The following is a 22,166-nucleotide window of genomic DNA, read 5'->3' as shown; positions in this document are numbered from 1 at the left end:
GTTTTCTGTAACATGGACATTCCCATAGTTTCTTAAGGTTTGATTAAGAACTTCCAAAATAGGAAATAATAATTAGTACTGAGATGTGATCCCTAGGCCTAAGGGTTGTCATGATAAATTATTAATTGGAAGTCATTGTTATATTACACACATTTCCATCAAGTCTCTGATTACAGTATAGAAGACATTCGTCTAAATTTCCTTTTGATTGAACAATTCGCATGCAAGCGACTAGGTGTAAGATAAAAGTGCATCGCCGTTAATTTCACTATGCACGATATAAAATGAACGTGGTTATAAACGAAATGCATGCTAAAGAAACAGTACGGCGGATATAAATACCGAAGAAAGCATTTCGATTATGACTAAAATGACGAACCAACTTTAAACATTTGCGTACAATATCATTCGATTTACATAGTAGTCTCTCGTCAAACAGACTGTGCTATAGTCTCGGTGATGTCATAATAACAGCTTTATGACGTCACATGTGTCGTTCTCTTGTACAGGTGAATTGATTAAGCATTATATATTTAGTTTCTATAGCGATATTTGGTCGTATATCTTTTCGAAAAGTACTTAGGTAACACTCAGTCCATGTTTCAATTTTGTGTAATATCATTTATTAAAATTTTTTCGAAAATGGAAACAGTGGTTTGTCTTTGTGGCGTACATTACCAAAATGCATTTTCCATGTTAACTCCATGTACTTCTTTTAAGTCAACGTTTTGAAAAATGAAACGCGTTTCACTTTTCCATCTAAGCATCGGCTATAATATTTTTGCATAAAATACAACAACATAACTGCCTTTTTAAAAAGATATGTACAAATTTTGAATAATCAATCGTAAATAGGTATATGCCAAAGCAACGAGAAATACTGACTACTGGAATACATGTTATGTGAGGACATGTTATGCGAGGACATGTAATATTTCTTGTGAAAATATTTAAAAAAAGTTTTATATCATGATTAGAGTGTTTCTGGAAAATAATATCATTAAAATGTCCTCAGTAATCACAAACAATGGAAACGAAATTTCAAATTATTTAGAGACAATAGTATATAAGACAAGTAAGTTATAAATTTGCTTTGCAGTTTAATGCAATGCATGTTCATCTAATTAATTCTTCTCACCTTGGTCATCAAACATCAAACATTTTTATTAGTTATAAAAGTGATCGACAATATTATGAATATATATATACTCCCGCATATAAGATTACAAGAACAAAATATTTCAAAATGATTCAGAATGATGTGAGAATACATTTTCTAGATCATATTCGTGTTAACAAAGTGATCAATAACATGTAACTTGAAATTTGTTATGCTAATATAAAATCTATGTACATGTAAAATAAATGCAAAAATCTTACCGGTCACATACTGAAGTTAGTTAAGCCAATATGATTGTCATAAGAATGAAGAAATAAGTTTGGTTGATCTAAAAAGGGCTGCATTGTGACTTCCTTTGTCGGCAATGTATATTGAATATTGATAAAAATAGTATTTGTTTAAAAGAACTTTTAAATTGTTCAAAAACCGTTTATAAATAAGTTGTTAATGAACAGTTTATTTTATTCATGAATATTTATAGGGCAAGAATTGATGTAAAGAGAAAGAAAACCACTGCATGGAGGTCGGGCAAGCAGCCAGTCCTGTATGTCGATTTCTATTTCTTCAAACCGTTTAGAATTAGATATGTAGTGATGGAATATTTTAAATATTTTGGCGTTTGTTTCATCGTTACCACCGATCTTCCTTAAGTTGAGAAAGGTTACAGTTAAATTAAAGTTGTAGGAATGAAAGACATATCCAAATAATTCTTAAACAATGGTGTTATGGTTTCACTTTAACACAAAACATACTTATTTTGTCTTTCTCGCTTATCATATTTTCATTGTTCAGGTAAACAGATTATTATTAATATCATATTCTCCGTTCATACCAAAACATGAAAAATGGCGTTAAACCCCAAACAAACAAAAACCAAAACATTATTTCAAATCCTTTCTGCATTCATTTCTTTATTTCAAATAAAAAATACAGAAGACCAGGAACAACGAACGTTACGTGACACAACGTCTTGTGCTACTTACAAAACTAAGTAAAATGCTTTGACTAACTTCATGAAAACTATTTCAATGGATGCAGTTTTATTTGCGGTATGGTTATATTTATTTTTCGGGCAGTTGTAATTTAGATGCATAAATGCTTTTAAATGCATACCAAAGAGGACAAGACAAAAAGAAAAACTACGTTTGTAATATAAACCAAAAAGAGAAATAATTTGAAAATATTTATCCATCGTAAAAACCTCATTTTAATCTAAACGACTGCCATTAAAGATCATGTTACTGTAAGTTATATTTTCGCGAAAATTAGTTTGAAATTGTATACTTTTCCAACAATAGAAAGCTGCGATCCAACGAGATTTCGTTAAGAAAAAATGCGGAAAAATAATGTTCATATTACAGTAAGATTGATTGCCGTCAGTTAAGTATAGACACCTATAAACGTCACCCTGTATCTTTAAGCCTAGCATCAGCTAACGGTAAGATTTAATTTAAAAGCCATGTTTTAATAATAAAAAAATATCAGCGGTGAAGAGAGAGAAATAACTTATTCGTATTTTCTTTGTGGTGTGTCTGACCTATTGTTGCCTATATTTCCGGCTGTTAATATTAAAATTCACTGTGATATTAAAATACATGAACATTTGATGCTTTATGATGACCTGCTCCCAAAGACATGTGCTATAATACACATAGAAGTGTCCCTCAATTTGAACCAAAATATTAATTATCCAGAGTATTACAATGAGTTGTTGAAAATGTATCAAATCCTTACTCTATCTATATAATAATTCATGGCTTGTATGGTTAAAGAAAGACAACTTATTTCATTTCTTTATTGCTAGTATACTACAGTAGCACCCCTTAGCATGATTCATGTTCAGTTTAGCCACAACAATTAAATATATCCAGTGCACATCTTTCATTAAAATAGTTTATTTATGGATACTTACTTTAAATATAGGAAATCCTCATCAAAGGATTTTGACCTGGCAACATATATAAACTAACTATGTTTGTAGAGCTACATTCACAATGAAATGCCATGTATAATAGTTAATTGTTTCTCTTCCATTACAGCTTCTTTTTGTTGTGGGCCTACGTTGCGATGTATGGCTCTATGGCTGTGTTTGGGGTGCTCTGTGCTTCCGGGAAATCTAGCCTTACCTTTTCCTAACTTAACGAAACATTTAACGCCCCCTCGGTATTTTTAAATTTATTTCATTTTTATAAAGTTTCTCATATATATAAAACAATAAGTTTTGAATAACATGTTCAAATTTCAAATAAATTGAAAAAGTTATAATATCTTTTCATTCATATTAAACCCTTAGTTTATAAAAGTCACTAAAATACAAATAAACGTTTACACATAACAAACGAACGAATGTCGTTGAAATGGAGGAAAATAATGACAAAAGCAAAATGACTTCTTTACCCTGCCATATCTAAAAAGAAAATTAAATGTGGCTTCATATTTGATCATATATCAAAAATAATTTCATATCGACCACTGAATTGCTCTAAAACTGATACTTGTACTTTAATTAAAAAGTAAGACAGTCAGGTGTTTTTTCTGTGACCTTTTAAAACTAAAATGAATCGATTTTGTTGAAATTTCTATATGTTGTTAACGAAATATTTGTGTAAAAGTATCTGCGATTTCATACTTAGGAAAGATATTGCAGAAATTACAAGGGGCGTTAACAGTGTCCATTGATATATCAGGTCTGTACTATTCTAACACACAGTACTGTTCGTGTTAATTTCATGTTTACACTGATACTCATATTTTCAAGTATGACTTTGGGTCGAAAATGTGTCTTTAATCATCTAGAAAAAATGTATATCTTCAAGCCAGAAGTGATAAAATAACATCTACAATGTGGATGCTGATACGGTTTATACAATATGTATGCTATTGCGAGCACAGATAAAAAAAACAGTTGGACATCGTCTTGGAACGACGAGAGGGAAAACCTCAATAAGGTATATTACGTACAAACCCCTTCTTTAAAACTCCTATCAGATTTCTGAATTAAACTTCTAAAAATCTACCTTATTTCGAAATTAAAATTTATTTACCAGTAAATAATGTGACATTACTAGAAATGATACAAAATGGATTTATTTTCTGTTCAAAATAGGAGGCATAACAACAAAAATATATACCGCTTGATTTCACTTTGGATAGCGTGTGAATACCCTAAATTACCGATTCTGCGCATCTACAGAAATGACGAAGCGTCTGTACTGAGGACTATTTTTGACTTCTCTGAAAGCTTTTTTAATCAATTTAGTACAGTTATAGTACCAGACTAATTTATATTAACACCGATGAATAATATATCAATTCTGGGTATTTTTAACCATGACTATTAGTTCTAATTAATTGGGTACTTAATATTTTAAATGATTGATGAAAACCGATTTTATTCATCTGAATGAAGATGACAGCGCACGGCAGAATGTGAAAGGTTCTGAACTGAAAAGGTTTGGTTCAGCAACTTACTCTTGTTTCTGATCGTCATAATTATATATCTGCGACTATGAAATCAAATGTTATTTAAAAATGGAAAGTAAAAATTTGTTTGACGTATTATTGCTGTTAAATCTGGTAAGTTGAACGGTAATTTGCCATTCTCAAAAATTTGAATAGTATTTTGTCATCTAATAAAATATTTCAAATCGAAATTATTAAAGTGACCAATCATTTCATTGTTGTTTTATAGTTCCGTACTATTTTGTTTTATATGGAATATCTTTCTTTTATAGTTCCATACTAGCTTGTTTTATATGGAAGGTCTTACTTTTATAGTCCCGTACTAGTTTGTCCTATATCCTTAGGACGGCCAGCACATATTTATGCAACCTCGCCAAGTATATGTATGTTTTTGACAACACAGAAATTGACGTCACTCGACCCTCAGCTATTTCCGGAAGTAAATAAATTGAAAGTAGAAATGCTAAACTTGAAAACGAAAGCCGCATTTTGATTCGTAGATAGTCAGGGGTCACGCGCAGGGGTCACCCCGTCTAAATGTATGCGCGTGGACTTTTTTTTTTTTTTTGCTATTGGGGAGCCAATTTTCAGCACTTTATTACGAATTGAAATTACCTGGGCTTAAGTACAGCATGTCAGCCTTTAATCTATGAAAAAGTATTTGAGCTCTGGATAAACACAAATCCCACAGGGGTCCGTAACGGACCAAAGGTACATTGATAATTTTGGAACTTCATCAAATCGCTCAAAATGTCATTTTTGATGTTGTCTGAGAGTGTCAGTATATGCCTCAGATGTAAGATATAACCGTATTTGAGAGCTGCCGACCTAGACATTTCAGAAATATTTTCAAAATAAGTTTCGTGTAATAAATGTTGTTTCTACGGAAGCGTGAAAGGGCCATCAGACGCTAATACGTTTTAGTACGTAAAGGCTGCGGAAAGGATATAGAAGATCTTTCTTTAATAGTCCCATACTATTTTGTTTTATACGGAACATCTTTCTTTCTTACTTTTATAGTCCCATACTAGTTTGTTTTATATGGAACATCTTCTTTTTATAGTCCCATACTATTTTGTTCTTTATGGAACATCTTCCTTTTATAGTCCCATACTATTGTGTTTTATATGGAACATCTTTCTTTTATAGTCCCATACTATTGTGTTTTATGTGGAACATCTTTCTTTTATAGTTCCATACTATTGTGTTTTATATGGAACATCTTTCTTTTATAGGTTCATACTATTGTGTTTATATGGAACATCTTTCTTTCATAGTTCCGTACTATTTTGTTTTATATGGAAGATCTTTCTTTGATAGTTCCATACTATTTTGTTTTATATGGAACATCTTTCTTTTATAGTTCCAAACTATTGTGTTTTATATGGAACATGTTTCTTTTATAGTCCCATACTATTTTGTTTTATATGGAACATGTTTCTTTTATAGTCCCATACTATTGTGTTTTATATGGAAGATCTTTCTTTTATAGTTCCATACTATTTTGTTTTTTGTTCTATATGGAAGATCTTTCTTTTATAGTTCCATACTATTTTGTTCTATATGGAAGATCTTTCTTTATAGTCCCATACTACTTTCTTTTATAGTCCCATACTATTGTGCTTTATATGGGACATCTTTCTTTTATAGTCGCATACTATTTTGTTCTATATGGAACATCTTTCTTTTATAGTCCCATACTATTGTGTTTTATATGGAACATTTTTCTTTTATAGTTCCATACTATTTTGTTCTATATGGAACATCTTTCTTTTATAGTCCCATACTATTGTGTTTTATATGGAACATCTTTCTTTTATAGTTCCATACTTTTTGTTCTATGTGGAAGATCTTTCTTTTATAGTTCCATACTATTTTGTTCTATGTGGAACATCTTTCTTTTATAGTCCCATACTATTGTGTTCTATATAGAACGTCTTTCTTTTATAGTCCCATACTATTTTGTTTTATATGGAACATCTTTCTTTCTTACTTTTATAGTCCCATACTAGTTTGTTTTATATGGAACATCTTCTTTTTATAGTCCCATACTATTTTGTTCTTTATGGAACATCTTCCTTTTATAGTCCAATACTATTGTGTTTTATATTGAACATCTTTCTTTTATAGTCCCATACTATTGTGTTTTATATGGAAGATCTTTCTTTTATACTCCCATACTATTTTGTTCTATATGGAACATCTTTCTTTTATAGTCCCATACTATTGTGTTTTATATGGAACATCTTTCTTTTATAGTTCCATACTATTTTGTTCTATATGGAACATCTTTCTTTTATAGTCCCATACCATTGTGTTTTATATGGAACATCTTTCTTTTATAGTTCCATACTTTTTGTTCTATATGGAACATGTTTCAATTATAGTTCCATACTATTTTGTTCTATATGGAACATCTTTCTTTTATAGTCCCATTCAATTGTGTTCTATATAGAACAGCTTTCTTTTATAGACCCATACTATTTTGTTTTATATGGAACATCTTTCTTTCTTACTTTTATAGTCCCATACTAGTTTGTTTTATATGGAACATTTTCTTTTTATAGTCCCATACTATTTTGTTCTTTATGGAACATCTTCCTTTTATAGTCCCATACTATTGTGTTTTATATGGAACATCTTTCTTTTATAGTCCCATACTATTTTGTTTTATATGGAACATCTCTCTTTTATAGTTCCATACTATTTTGTTCTATATGGAAGATCTTTCTTTTTTAGTCCCATACTATTTTCTTCTATATGGAAGATCTTTCTTTTATAGTCCCATATCTATTTTCTTCTATATGGAAGATCTTCCTTTTATAGTTCGATACTTTCTTTTATACTTCGATACTATTTTCTTCTATATGGAAGATCTTTCTTTTATAGTTCGATACTATTTTCTTCTATATGGAAGATCTTTCTTTTATAGTTCCATACTATTTTCTTCTATATGGAAGATCTTTCTTTTATAGTCCTATACTATTGTGTTCTATATGGAAGATCTTTCTTTTATAGTTCCATACTATTTTCTTCTATATGGAAGATCTTTCTTTTATAGTTCCATACTACTTTGTTCTATATGGAAGATCTTTCTTTTTTAGTCCCATACTATTTTGTTTTATAGTTCCAAAATATTGTGTCGTTATATGGAATAATTATTTTGTTTTATATTTCCATAGTATCATTTTCTATAAAGTGAAATGTTATAAAAGCATAAGTATGTTGTCATTTGTGGGAAATTCTTTAAATATGCGATAAGATTTATTTTTGATATTTCAAAGAAATCTGCCTGATGTTGTGTTGTATGAAAGATTTCACACACTGACAGAGCAATTTACACGACTGTATTAACATCTTGTGTTTTCTCATAGACTTCATATTATCAATGAGATAAGTATGTATTCTACTCTAGCTTTATATAAAATATTTAGTTACCTTCAAACAACACTTGGAACATTAACCTGTGTAATCTCTAACAAAACAGGAAGACATGGATCCTGCTCGGGATATTAGTGAATTTATAAGTAAATTCATGAGAACATGTGCTTGTGATACCTGTTTAGCAACTGCATTTAGTAAGCAGTTAAAATGTCTTCTTAATCAGAGATATAAGTAGTACAAGATAAAGTCAGAGTGTTGTTTATATCTATGAGGCATGTTTGATAGTACACTGACACTACAATGCGCATATGTTTTATTTTGTAATAAATGCATTGGTAGAGGAAACTAAAGAATATGCATAAAAATATGTGATACCTGTAAAGACGGAATGAAAATGACTGGTTATTTATGTAGGCAATTTGTTGGAAAATAGTAAGATCAGTACAAAACTTACTTTTATCTGTATACGAGTTACAAAGACATGCAACACAATCTTGTATAAACACATTTGCTATATTTATTCATGTGTCATGTATCATAATAGTAAAAAAACGTTGGCGATTGTAACATATTTCCTCGTCCATGCACTCAGTCTAGTCTTTTATGATAATAAAGTCCATAAAGGTTCTTTTATGATAGAGGTCCGGTGCTATGGTGTTCTTTACTTTTCATGAATAGACTCAACAAAACCAAGTCTACTATCATAAAGCTTGTTTGCATTTTATGCTTCCAAAGATTTTCTCACAGAAAAATTATAAATTTACTTTACAACACAAAACGAAAATATAATCATAAGCGATACAAGGTGAAGAACTGTAACTGGTTTAGTCTTCCTAACTGCTCCGTAGTTGTCTTTTCTTTGTTGTTATATCTCCTTCATTATATCTGCGAATTCTGAAAGACATACTTCCGTTCTTGTAGAATGATAAATAACACTGCTCTTACAATCAACAGTAAGTGAATCGTGTCAACTCAACAACATATACAGTCTAGGTTATGTCATAAAATGCTTCTAGTGTAACAACATAATTAGATCTATGTATATTTTTGCTATTTCAGTAAGCAAAATAACTTTTTTTTCTATTCTTTATTCATACAGCTATGTTGATAAAACCATGAGCTGTCAGAAAATTGTAAAATATAAGTTAGTAATTTAATATCTTACATAATCCACTACGTATGCATGCAAATGATAGATTTAAGTCCTATAAAAGTGGAAGATTTGCCTTCTCCTTTTTAATATTTTGCGGTATATTTGCTTTAAACAAACACAATACTATAGTATGTGCATTTATCAGGTTAAGCACGACACCTTTAAGTGAACAAAATAAGATAACAAATTCTCAAAACCCATTTATGTTTTGGGAATGAAATCTTAGTTAGTTGTAAGTTACTCTTCCTTTCAATGCCTCGCGCTGAGCAACGAAGATGGAACAGTACCAAGGAATCGGACCAAATTGTTACAAAAAATAAACTAAAGAAATGAACAGAGGAGGTATAGATACAGCAATTTCAACGGACATTGATAAAATGATGGTGATTGACAGTATTGCTTTTAATTACTTCATTTTGCCTGTTTAAAATATGACACTGTCCCGTGTCTTTGGAACATGGTGGGGGTAAGAGTGAGGTTGGGTGCGCACCATAAACCGGTTTAAGCTCCCCAGTGGTGTTTTTGCCACTGACCGTTCCAAGGCGGTGCCCCACTGTGTTCATTTGTTTGTTCGTTTTGTCCTTGTGTGTTGACTTTGTGTGCGCGCGTGTGTGTATGCTTATTGTTCGTCTTGTCCTTATGTGTTGGCTTTGAGGGTGTGTGTTGTTCGTTTTGTCCTGATGTGTAAGCTTTGGGTGTGTATGTGTGTGTGTGTGTGTGTGGTGCACGCGTTTGCGTGCTGGGGGGTTCGTTTTGAAGAGGCTGCGCTTTTGGTGCGTGGCATTCCCTGTTTGATATTTCTCTTTGTTTTTATACCCAATTGTGTACCTTTTGCTCTGCCTGTATTATTGGTAGGATTTTTGAATTCAAGAAAGCGCAACCGATGTTGAGATTTTGTCCAAAAACAAGGATCTACCAAAACAGGACATATCTCAAACCCCACAACTAATCTTGCGTGGTACGCAGACCTGTTTTCACCGTTCAGACCATGTATTAAACTACAAACTATTTACTCATTATAGATGGAAACATATTTATAAGACAGTTACAATGACGTCATATAAAATTACGTCATATAACAATGACGTCATCAAGGTTAACCGGTGACACTGTAAGTTAATGAAGTATACTATATATGAAGTCAGGAGTAAACAAAGCAGACATAGAAATATGTAGAAGTCTGTGACGTATAAATGTGGGACAAGCGATGTGAGACAAGTTTATCTGACATAATTATATAAGGATTTCATCACCAAAACCAACTGGTTTGAGAATCTTATTTTGTTCACTTGAAGGTGTCAAATGTAACCTTTTAATTGCACGTACATTCTGAACCGGAGTATCGTGATTGATTTTGTTTAAAGCAAATATGTTTAAATAAAAATGAAAGAGAAGTTGAAAAGAGCAAGCATTTCACTTTTATAAAACTTAAATTTATTAGTTAACATACGGATTTTATTACCTAATATACGACATTAAAACAAAAATATCGCAAATATCTATTCTTTCGTTTCTGACACTAGCGTTAATTGAGCTTCAGCAAAGTTTCATGGAAAAAAAATCTTTTTATTTTGTACAATGAAATGTCATTTTTAATGGAATAGAAGAAAAGAACAACTATTGATATCGATGCTTGTTGATTAAAACATATCAGCAATGAATTCTCGCACCAGCTATATGCATGTTACCTTTAAAATGTAATTTTCCATTGCCCTTTGTATCTGCCATACGAATCATGGAATCTAAGTCTTCTTGCGATATATTGCATTCCAACTTGGCCAGAAAAGCTTTAAGCTCTGAATGTCCAATCTCACCTGTCGTAACAAATAAAAACATTCCAATGCGAAAATACCAAGTAAACTTGAAGTAAACAGGTAGATACATTCTAATCAAAGTATTGAAATATTGAAAGGCTGAAATTTGAAGATACCACATATACAACAAAGCAACTGAAATGAAAACTGCACGTTAGCAATGCAAGGGTGATATAATCAGTCCTTGTTAACTTTAACTGATATGGATTTCAAAACAGATTTTTGTTTTGTTTTGGGTTTAACGCCGTTTTTCCAACAGTATTTCAGTTATGTAACTTTACAAGTGTTCCTGGATTCTGTACCAGTACAAACCTGTTCTCCGCAAGTAACTGCCAACTTCTCTACATGAATCAGAGGTGGGAGACTAATGATTTTAGACACACTGTCTTTTATCAAATCGTCACGGAGAACATACGGCCCGCCCGAGAATCGAACTCACGACCCCGCGATCCATAAATCGGCGCTCTCCCTATTGAGCAAAGCGGACGGGCTTTTCTAAATAGTGGCTGACGACTTAATCAGGGTAATATAAGCTTTTTTAATAATGGCTAATGATATGGTTAATGTCAAACATTATGATATACGGTCCATTGACAAAAGACAAAAATTGCAGCAATGGTAATAATTGTTTTAAGTTATGGAATGATTTTTTTCGATGTTGATGCGAAATGAACGACAGAATAGGATCGGCAAATCCATGAATCCATTTCTTATATTTACATTATATTTCCTTTCCATTTGTAAACAAGATAATATTATAAATTGCACATATTTTGTGGCATTTAACATTAAAATTAGCTTCCCGGCCATTCTGATCACCAGACGGAACAACTGCGACGTCATCTAAGGAACGTTTTCCCTGACTATACGCGGACGTCGTCAAAACAGCGGTCGGTTATCACTAAGCAGCGATGATGTAACCTTTGCTGTTCATACGAAATGAACGTCATAATTTTCAATGGAAAAGAATAGGGCGAATGTAAATATCAACAAATAAGTACAATTATATTCACATAAACTTTCAAACAAAATGAGCGAGTGTGAAATAAAAAAGCACACATTAAGGATAACAATACCGAAAACTTACAAATAAAGATTAATGATTCTAAAAATATCAAATTTAAAAATTATATGCCTTTAACGTCACGGTGAACGATATACTGGAAATTTTGTTTAAAATCTTAATCTTAATCTTATCGTTTCACTGTACATGTGTTCAAGACATACGATTTTCAAGAATCAATACGTACTTACAGAGGGTTAAGAGAAAATCTACGACCCTACCCATCTGACTGGGAAATAAGACAAACCTTTGTTTTCTGTATCAATGATATTGAAAGCTTCTAGGTATTCTTCGTCTTCGTTTCCAAGTTTTAAATTTGCCATCAATATGAGAAACTCAGGGAAATCTATAGCACCACTCTCTGTAACGTAAATTGTCGTCATATGTTTCAGTATGCTAGATCAATCTAAGAAATCAATTTCGATTTAACATACATGCGTGTTATTTATACCTATGGCTACTGGCGGCGATATAATAGATTCACTTCTGCACAATTTTGGAATCCATGTCCGGACAGATGTTTTATATGAATGAAAATGTAATTTGTATTGAATAAATGTTTCACTGGTAGACTTTGTTATTACATTTTCTTGCATTGTAAAATACTAATTATAGCTTTTCGTCGACAATCATGCTGTAAATGATTATAATACTTAAAGTGCATAATTGTAACGAAAACACAAAAGTAACAATTAAACAAAGTGTTGTTAACATATTTAGCATGAAAGTAATGTAGATCTTGACAATAGCTAAGCTTTTGAGGAGAACAAGACGTTAATGGTATCAAAACAAAACCCACCATCTTGGTCAAAATGAGCGACAATATCAAGAACGTCGCTAATTGGTATTTCGCGTCCCATACTTTTCAACATTTCATTCAGTTCTTTAACATCAATTGTTCCACTGCCATCTTTATCATACTTCCAAAACGCTTCCTTGTATGCTGCAATAGACGTAAAGATGTCTTTGAAATGAGATATTGTATTATAATATATATTTGCAAATGACAAAATAGAAAACATGAAAATATCAGACATGCGTAGATCGATTTGAACACAAACAAATCTAGAAACTATGAAATATTCTATATTATAATTTGACCAAAGACCAAAGGACTAAATATGCAGGTATAATAAGAAAAGCACTTCAAAAATGTAGAAATAAATAACAATTACTGTAAATTTGTTTCGTCAAATTGAAACCAATAGAGATTAGATTGAGGTTAGGAATATTATGCTCAGTTAACGTAAAATGAGCCGTGCCATGGGAAAACCAACTTAGTTGCTTTGCGACCAGCATGGATCCAGACCAGCCTGCGCATCCGCGCAGTCTGGTCAGGATCCATGCTGTTCGCTAATAGTTTCTCCAATTCCAATAGGCTTTAAAAGCGAACAGCATGGAGCCTGACCAGACTACGCATCCGCGCAGTTTGGTCTGGATCCATGCTGGTCGTATACACACTATGTTAGTTTTCTCATGGCACGGCTCAAATATCATATTTTCACATATAAATATTTTAGCTGCCGCTGAATGTTTCAGTCGTAAAAAATGTAGAAATGTTCCAAAATTTCGGCCTTAAAAGTAACGATAAAAAATTTCATGAAATCAATGAGTGGATTTAAACTTTTACCTTGTATTTCATAATCAGTAAGTTGGTGAATCTGAAAGTATACAAATACACAAAAGTAAACAATTGCAGGACTATTGATGTACTATTTATTCAACACTTTAATTAATATCAACTGATTTAAAGCACATGTTTTGACATAAATCTTCAGAGCGATATTACATGCAAACCTGTATTAAAAAACTTAATTGAACTAGAACGTACAATTTGATGATTTTTTTACCTGTTTTGTCGGTGGGTAGACTTCAGACGGATCGATATGGAATATCATCTCTTGTTTCCTTTTAATGGAGCGTCTGCCTCGTCTTCCACGTGGAGAAGTATTATCCTCTGTATCGGACATTTTGATATTTTGATAACAATGAAAATCACACCCAGGCTACCGCATGATTCTTATGAAAATTTTTAAAACATCGCCTGTACTATACTCATATACTGATATACTAAATATTTAGTTTAATGCTGTCAGATACCGGCACAAGAAAATAACGTACATCATATAATATTATACGTATGACCATTGCAAATAAGGCAGATGTTTTTGAAGAAAAAAAAGACTAGATGTCGACAGTAATGTAGTACTGTACCTAAAAGACCATCGCATTTTAACAAGACTATTTTTGTTTCAAAATCTAATGCATTTGAACTTTCATTTGAACTGTGATTAAGGAACGTAGTATTCCCTTTTGAATATCCATCCTTGTTTCACTTTCCCCTTCAACCCCCCGCCCCCTTTTCTACCCCCTACCCCTTCCGTCCCCCCTTTTCTATATTTTGCATAAAATTAAAATGTACTTGTTGGATTTTTAAAGCAACCCGTCTATGTTTTTCCGTTACACCTTCTTTTTGTTGTGGGCCTACTTGGCAAATGCGTGGCTCTGTGGCTGTGTTTGTGGTGCTCTGTGCTTCCGAGAAATCTACTCTTACCTTTTATCTCCTTTAATCTGATATTTGAATAAAAGTATTAAATGGATAAAAATAACTTCTATAAAATCAAAGATATCTTACTGACGGCACTGTCCTCTTAAACTGCAAATGACTTTAATTGTCGAGAATAATTTCATTCATCGGGATCTTAAAAAATAAATGCGTTCATTTTGATCTTTCAAAATATTTAAATTCATGTTTCGATTGTGCTGAAGTTCGTTTTGCATTATTTTCATCCTTTTTGACTACGCGATAAATTTAGACTTTGACCGTTGCAGACTATTGTTAGACTGATTTTGTTTACTATTTGCATCACGTATAAGTGTACGTGTTTTACGTGTTTATTTACCAGCAAACATTTTCACAAAATACTAGTGGAGGATAAAAATACTTTTATAGGTGTACCAAATCCTTATGGAAATTCATTTCCACTTAAATTCATTTTACACATAATCTCGTTAGATTTAAATAAATTTTCTGTAATTGTAAATATTTCTATCATTCTATCTAATTATGATCTGCTACTATAAGTTCAATAGCTATTCAAAATTCGATGAATGGTGTAAATGAAATGTTTCTTTTCATCTATAGAAACCTATGTTTAAAAGATCGAAATCGCAACCTATATTAATACGCAGATAAATTGACTTAACCTTGTGATTTAAAAACAACTTTTGGTGTATATATACGATTGACATTATTAAGTGCGTTAACCTACTCGCGTGTTTTAAATTGCAAAAAGTCAGCTTAATAGGTAGGTTTTAATTTCAATGTATGTTGATACGTTAATACTTACCACCTCCCTTGCCGCACCACTTGTCTTGACGTACTTTGATTATTCTTTCTAAAATATCTTTTTCAGATGTCTGGTGCAGCAGTACTCCGCTAACTATTACATTATGACCATAGATATAATTAGCAAATACTGAGGATCACAGAAAGAAAATATTCATCTAGCACCATCCAGCAAATACTCTATAGGTGGGTTTTGAATGTATAAAAGGGTCTGAAAATGCTCCATTGATATTCACGAGCTCTGAGTAGGAGTGTGAATTTATTAAAAGTAGGGGAAGGTGTTCATCAAATAACCAACCAAGGTTATATGGGACAAGGCCATGACTTTTTAAATGAAACGTATTGCATATTGTAAAATATATCATATACCGAGAAACATTGTCCGAGCGAAGATGCGTGGATGCAACATGAAAATACAGAATTCTGTGATGATAAGCACAAAATAAACTAGGTCCACCAGAAAGTTGAAGATACAGGATACCAGTTAAATTTTACTACACAGAAAACGAACAGAGATTCGCTGAAATAAGATAACTATTAGCAAGAGTGTATAGTGAACACCAGACGTAGTCAGTCTGTGGACCTGTTGAACGGCCGAACGATCGGTCCAGCCTTCTTTAAACGATATAAAAGCACTAATAACATCGAACAAGAAAAGATGACCAACCACTAGGATGTTGGTACAAGATCAACCTTGGAATGTAAGCACATTTTGAGATATTGCGATGTTATAATTTAATTTTAATAGCTATACAATAAAATGCTGGCAAACACGGAAAATGTATATACCAAATCAGACTTGTTTAGTGTTCAACCCCTTTACAGTTGGACACTACGCTTCCCTCTTTGATTGTGTCTGACGGAAGAGGGGGAGGACTCTATGATAAGCAGTTTTTAAATCCTACCAGGACTGAACTGTTTTGATATCTGTCTTCTAGCCTGTTTCGTCGGGCCCTTAAGGGTGTTTCTCTTGTTGCTCTGTCTTCTGAAAAGGCATTGAGTACATATGTTTTTTTGTTCTAAAGGTTTGCTTTTTATCTTTTTATACACGAGCATTTTTGTGGTTTACATGCCATGCCTTTTTGTTTCCATTACGTGTGTTATAGATTCACCTGGAAGGGATTACTTTTATTTACACTGTCCCGTGTCTTTGGAACATGGTGGGGTAAGAGTGAGGTTGGGTGCGCACCATAAACCGGTTTAAGCTCCCCAGTGGTGTTTTTGCCACTGACCGTTCCAAGGCGGTGCCCCACTGTGTTCCTTTGTTTGTTCGTTTTGTCCTCTTGTGTAGGCTTTGTGTGTATGCGCGTGTATGTGTGTGTGTTCCTTTGTTTGTTCGTTTTGTCCTCGTGTGTTAGCTTTGTTGTGTGCGTGTGTATGTGTGTGTGTGTTTGTGGTGTGCACGTCTGCGTGCTGTGGGTTTCGTTTTGGGGAGGCTACGATTTTGGTACGTGGCATTCCCTGTTTGATATTTGTCTTTGTTTTTTTGGTACATTTCACTAATAATCCTTATCACAAAATTGAAAACACAACACTTTCTTGGCACACGCAGACAGGAGAAAATAGTATGATATTCTGATGAACATTTATTTCAAAGACATATACAGTTGTAGTCTATCACCAGTTTTGTATGTAGATTTTTTGAAGTGGCATGACATGTTGGTGAAGCAGTAAATTTGCCATTAACACGTGCCATGTAAATATCCAGCAGTATTGTGCGACAGATACTAAGCGTGACGACAGAAACATGTTAATTAAAAAGAATATGAATTGAAACTACTATTATTCTAAAATGACCATATATGTCTAAGCATCTTAGTTTCAAGGAAAACTCAGCCAATAAGATTAAGTTGATAATTTCTGTCCCCAGGTTAATATTCACACTCGGCTTCAATGGAAAATTGCTCTTTTGCTGACATGTCGCATATAGAAAAAGTTCCACAATGTTGATTTTAATGAAAGTTTTCATAGTTGTAGATTTACCTATTTTCAGTCATATGGTGATATAAAATGTATAGGTTCTTGTGTGTGACTTTTCAAGATTCTCTAACTGTCAATGGAGGCCTTACTTTCCTGCTTATTTTATGTTATTGTTTTAAATTATTTTAAATCAAAACCTATTCAGTGTCAAAATTAACGTTAAGAAGGTCGGTAGTACTAACTGCTTAACACTTAATACTCGGCAACATTTAAAAAGGGCTATCATGCATAACTCTATGTTTACCGGATAGATTACGTTACACCTCACTACCAGTTTATAAAACGTGCAGAACTGCATTTACACGAGTTAAATAAGATAAACAAACCGAAGAGCAATGTCACAAAGAGTCAGTATTTCCGTTTTACGTGACAATTACTAGTGTATGGGAAAGTAAACACTTTCTTTTCAGGATATTTATAAGATGATACGAAATGAGATGCTATCAACAATAGTGAGAAATAAACATATCCGTTTTTGAGATTAGCTGATGCACTGAGTTTGATTTCTATAGACTTGTGATATATGCGTCCATAGAATGAAAGGGAATGGCGAACGCGAAAGCAACGCTAAGCGACACCATAAATGAAGGCTCTGACGACTGGCACGAGTTCACGTGCGGCGCTTGTGATAAAGAAGGGAAGTTTATTAAAGCAGATAAATACTGTGTAGAGTGCGATGAGAATTTATGTAAAGACTGTGTTAAACTACACAATCGTTTTGGTGCTATGAAAATGCATCAGCTACACGACAAGTATTTTAAAGACGGACGAAAAGGACAGGCACTGCCTAACCAAAGGTGCGGCAGACATTCTGGAAAACTGCTCGATGTCTTCTGTAAATTGCACGATGCTGTTTGCTGTGCTACTTGTGTTACACTGGAACATAGGTATAGTTTATTTCATACTTTTCATTTTGTAAGCCAAATCGCACGTAATAAAAATCTTGAATACAAATTATCTCTCTTATTTATCTATAGGTAGAACGGAAAAAAGGTAGTACATGTTTTAGATCGCGAAAAAAAACCCCTATTTATTTGGCTGAGCGTATTATAAACAAATGCTTTTCTTTAGTTTTAACTGTATGTGTTAGAATATGTATATACTGTTTGTACAGTTATACATGTGACACTTTACTAAACATTGTACACACTTTCACAATTGGAGCGAAATGCATAGGTCGGCGGTCATGCGACAACTACAGACTAAGCCATATCATAAATTATCAATAGATGAAAATCATGATCGCCTCCTACCATTATAAACAGACTTGCTAAAGAGATATGTATATCTTTACTTTGTCTTTTTGTAATTATTGAAGGTCAGATATTTTTCTGTTGCTGGTAGACTATCTGTACAGGCAGCTACATGTTTAAACAAATAAATGAAACAACACTTTGATCATTTTATGGAAAAAAGACGGGGAGGCTTTCGTGTGTGTACTGAAGAGCGCATTAATTATTAACATTTAGTTATTTCAAGAGGGTCATTTTATCATTCTTCTAGTATCATGACCTATCTCTATAATGAACAAAAATATAATTATTACACTACATTGCAATCAAATCATCTTAAGCTGTATCAGCGAAACTCTTACGACAGTATTTTGTTCTTGACAAATATTTTCGTAAATCGTCTCTTCAACGTTTATTTATGAATTCATGTCACAGGTAGTACGTAAACTAATAATCGTGCGAAGTTTTTTAAACAGACCCCTGTTCTTCACTAAGATATTCTTGATTTAATTTCAGCAATTGTAAGGGGATGGTTTATTTGCCTGAAGCAGCAAAAGACGTCAGGAGTAGCGCTGAAATGAAGAAATTTGAGGTTGATCTTAAAGATATCCAGACAAACTTATCAAGCATTAAACAAGAAATACAGAATCATCTTCAGACTTTGAAAGATGAGAAGAAAGGTCTGTTAAAGCAAATCCGTGATTTCCGGGAGAAGATTAACAAACACCTCGATAAAATGGAAAGTCATCTCAAAGATAATATAAAAACTAAATTTCTGAGTGAAAAGAATGTATTAAAACGTAGCATGGAAAAGGTAGATAATACAACTGAATCTTTGCGAAGGCATGACCAGCTGCTTGAAAACGTTGACAAGAAAAATGAGTCAGAAATGTTCGTTCAACTAAAGATAGGCAAAAATATTGCTTCCGTTGGGGTTGATCTGTTAAAAGAGATGGAACAAAGAACGTTAAAACGAAATTTGTGTACGTTACATTTCGATTATAACGTAAGAAAGATATTAGACGAGACTACGTCCTTGGCAGTATTGTCTCAGGAATGTAATGTCTCCTCAGCAAAGTTTGCCAGCGAATTCAGTGTAAGAATTCCAGAAGATGCAAATATCCCTATGATTAGAAGTTTATGTGAAATTGAGAATGACGGAATGATAATCACAGACACTGCAAACTGCAGGATGAAAAAGCTAGATGAAAGTTTTTGTGTTACCTCTTTCTTGGACCTAAATGCTGAGCCATATTCTTCTTGCTACATAGGAGTTAATACTGTAGCGGTTACAATGGAAAATTCGAAGGTCCAATTCGTTTTCGTAGGCAAACCAATGGTTCGAACTTTATCGTTTGTTGTAGGCAAAGGGTGTAGGGGTATTTCATACTTCAATAAAGAGCTGTTCATGTGCTGTGGTGGCAATCATATGCCAGGTAGTGTTGAGGTTTATGACCTACATGGAACCCACCTTCGGTCATACTTTGACCAGTTTGCCATGCCAACGGAGCTTGCTTCAAGCACGAGCAGAGGCTTGTTTTATATAACTGATAATAAACGTGGTTTGATTATCATGGATAGAAACTTTGTGCTCCAAACCATTATCAAAAACAAAGATTTGGAAAATCAGCAAGGGATTTGTTTCATTGAAGACACAAAGTTGTGCATAGGTGGATGTCAGACAAATAACATCGCACTTTTTAATATGGATGGGAAGTTTGTTAAATATCTGTTGTCAGCAAAAGACGGAGTGCTAAATCCCATATCGCTGTGCTATCTATCAAACCAACACGCCCTTGTTGTTACTATGCACAAATGTGACAGAATCAAACTGTTCTCTCTAAAGAATGTATGACTATAATTACAGATTGCTATAATGTACTCAAAATGATTGTGTTTGTTCATGATAGGTCTGGCACAGACTTAAGCGGGGTTGAATTAACACTGAATGAACTCCATGATCCCGAAGGGCCTGAAATACTAACAATACTAAGCTAAGGTATGGGTCGAACCACAGAGCATTTAAAGTATGTTGTTGTGAGGCAAAGCGAAATTGCAAATATCGACATATTGTACCCTTATGCATTTTGTAATTTTTAATACTGTGTTACTCTGGTTTTGCAGTTTTACGGTATTATTGTGTTGATATAGAATAAGGCATAAAAAAACCATTGTCTACAGTTAAATGTTCACACTTCGTTTTTGCTGGAAAAGGTCTACACTTGGACGGATTAAGACCAACATTTTTTATTTTCTGATTTACTGGAGTGACGACTTAATTTGTTGATAAAACAAATAAAAACAAAATTTAATTATACCCGCCGACTGTCTATTGTCAAAAATAAAAAAAAATCACTGTAGGGTAGATACCAGGTCAAAAGATGCATTGAAAATGGCGTCAAGCATGAAGATATCTCATGTGCGAAATTAAATAAGCAAATTGATAAGTTAAGAGATAAGTTTAATATAAGTTGGCAGAGATAACAAATACTGTAAATGGATTTGATTTAAGTTGAAATTAGAGCAGCCAATACTGTTAACCACGGAAAAATCACTACGAAAAGTGACATGACATTCATCTCCGGCAAATTGTGTGCGTATAGGACTCAGGACGCAGACCTAAAATAATCATTGCATATCTACACTTTTGTAGCATATTTATTAATGTTTATGTGATAAACATTATGCAGTGTACCAATGTAACACGGCAACTTTGTAGAATTTATAATGAAAAACTATTTCCTTAAGTCCATTATTTCTAAAGAGCAGAATGATTAAAAACACATTATATAACATAACCTTGGTGAAAAACACAATAAGATGAAAGATAAATAGAAATTATAACATTGGCAAACGATTATGTTTCGGTCTCCTACACATAATGGCAACACAGTGAAAAATTAAGATATTTTTACTGATGTGAAATTCTAGTCCCTTTTCAATACAGTTTATAAAAGGAATCAAAGTATTTTTAAGTGAAGTTCTACTATAATGTTGTTAGTGCAAAAACGATTAAAGACCCAAGCTCTTACTCTTTGCAGGCTTGAGTCTGATTAGGTTTTAGCTTATAACTGCACTTCCTGACACGTTTACAAAATTGGTATCATGCATACAAGCTGCACATATAAAATGGATATAAACAGTTCAGAAAAGTTTATTTGTTAGTGTGAATGCTGTTTAAGCTTTGCAGTTTTTGTTTTCTAGGTTGTACAAAAATAAACAAAAAATATACATGTACTCTTTTAGATATTGTTTTATTGATTTGGTCAACTGCTGAAATTGTCGTTTTGATTTGTATTGTTTGTCTCCACCACAACCCGACTCGACTTTTAAAAAATAATCTCCGGTAAAACAGAAAATAAAAAAATGCTGGCCTAAGCTTACTTCATCGCCACTTTTTCATTTCCGCTTTGAGTATTTTCTAGCCATTGATATATGTATTTTAAGATAGTGTTTGTTAGGGAGAGGGCATGCCCGGATAACTAGTTTTACTCTTTGTGAATAGACAACCTGTTTCTTTATCCTACCCAGTAAATATATCTTCCCTGGAGGAATTTATACTGACCTCTCACTTGGATGGGAGACACTCAAGACATGTCAGAAATACCC

At 33.0% G+C, this 22,166-nt stretch overlaps 2 protein-coding genes across 2 annotated transcripts; one reads left to right on the top strand and one right to left on the bottom strand.

Annotated features, from left to right (window-relative positions):
• Window positions 1-8,410: 8,410 nt before the first annotated feature.
• LOC123545828 (neo-calmodulin-like) lies at window positions 8,411-14,328 on the bottom strand. The gene is made up of 6 exons (XM_045332136.2): window positions 13,847-14,328; window positions 13,627-13,657; window positions 12,796-12,939; window positions 12,244-12,357; window positions 10,808-10,933; window positions 8,411-8,860 (listed from the first exon to the last, which is right to left on the bottom strand). The coding sequence occupies exons 1-6, from the start codon at window positions 13,964-13,966 to the stop codon at window positions 8,832-8,834; spliced, it is 564 nt and encodes a 187-aa protein (XP_045188071.2). The 5' UTR covers window positions 13,967-14,328; the 3' UTR covers window positions 8,411-8,831.
• A 3,325-nt stretch (window positions 14,329-17,653) lies between these two features.
• LOC123545199 (uncharacterized) lies at window positions 17,654-21,794 on the top strand. Its single transcript, XM_045331543.2, has 2 exons — window positions 17,654-18,212; window positions 19,074-21,794. The coding sequence occupies exons 1-2, from the start codon at window positions 17,872-17,874 to the stop codon at window positions 20,410-20,412; spliced, it is 1,680 nt and encodes a 559-aa protein (XP_045187478.2). The 5' UTR covers window positions 17,654-17,871; the 3' UTR covers window positions 20,413-21,794.
• Window positions 21,795-22,166: the final 372 nt, after the last annotated feature.

The sequence above is a fragment of the Mercenaria mercenaria genome, chromosome 1 (genome assembly GCF_021730395.1).
Source record: "Mercenaria mercenaria strain notata chromosome 1, MADL_Memer_1, whole genome shotgun sequence".
Taxonomy (NCBI): domain Eukaryota; kingdom Metazoa; phylum Mollusca; class Bivalvia; order Venerida; family Veneridae; genus Mercenaria; species Mercenaria mercenaria.
The sequence above is the reverse complement of the archived record's forward strand: the minus strand, read 5'-3'. Positions and strand labels throughout refer to the sequence as shown.

What these genes read in the sequence shown, in the direction of transcription:
- LOC123545828 (XM_045332136.2), bottom strand. Translation starts at nt 13,966, where the DNA reads ATGTCCGATACAGAGGATAATACTTCTCCACGTGGAAGACGAGGCAGA. An exon ending in TACTGATTATGAAATACAAG is followed by an intron (nt 12,940 to 13,626) that starts GTAAAAGTTTAA and finishes CGTCTATTGCAG; the next exon opens with CATACAAGGAAGCGTTTTGG. An exon ending in CATTGATACAGAAAACAAAG is followed by an intron (nt 10,934 to 12,243) that starts GTTTGTCTTATT and finishes TTGTTACGACAG; the next exon opens with GTGAGATTGGACATTCAGAG.
- LOC123545199 (XM_045331543.2), top strand. Translation starts at nt 17,872, where the DNA reads ATGGCGAACGCGAAAGCAACGCTAAGCGACACCATAAATGAAGGCTCT. An exon ending in TGTGTTACACTGGAACATAG is followed by an intron (nt 18,213 to 19,073) that starts GTATAGTTTATT and finishes ATTTAATTTCAG; the next exon opens with CAATTGTAAGGGGATGGTTT.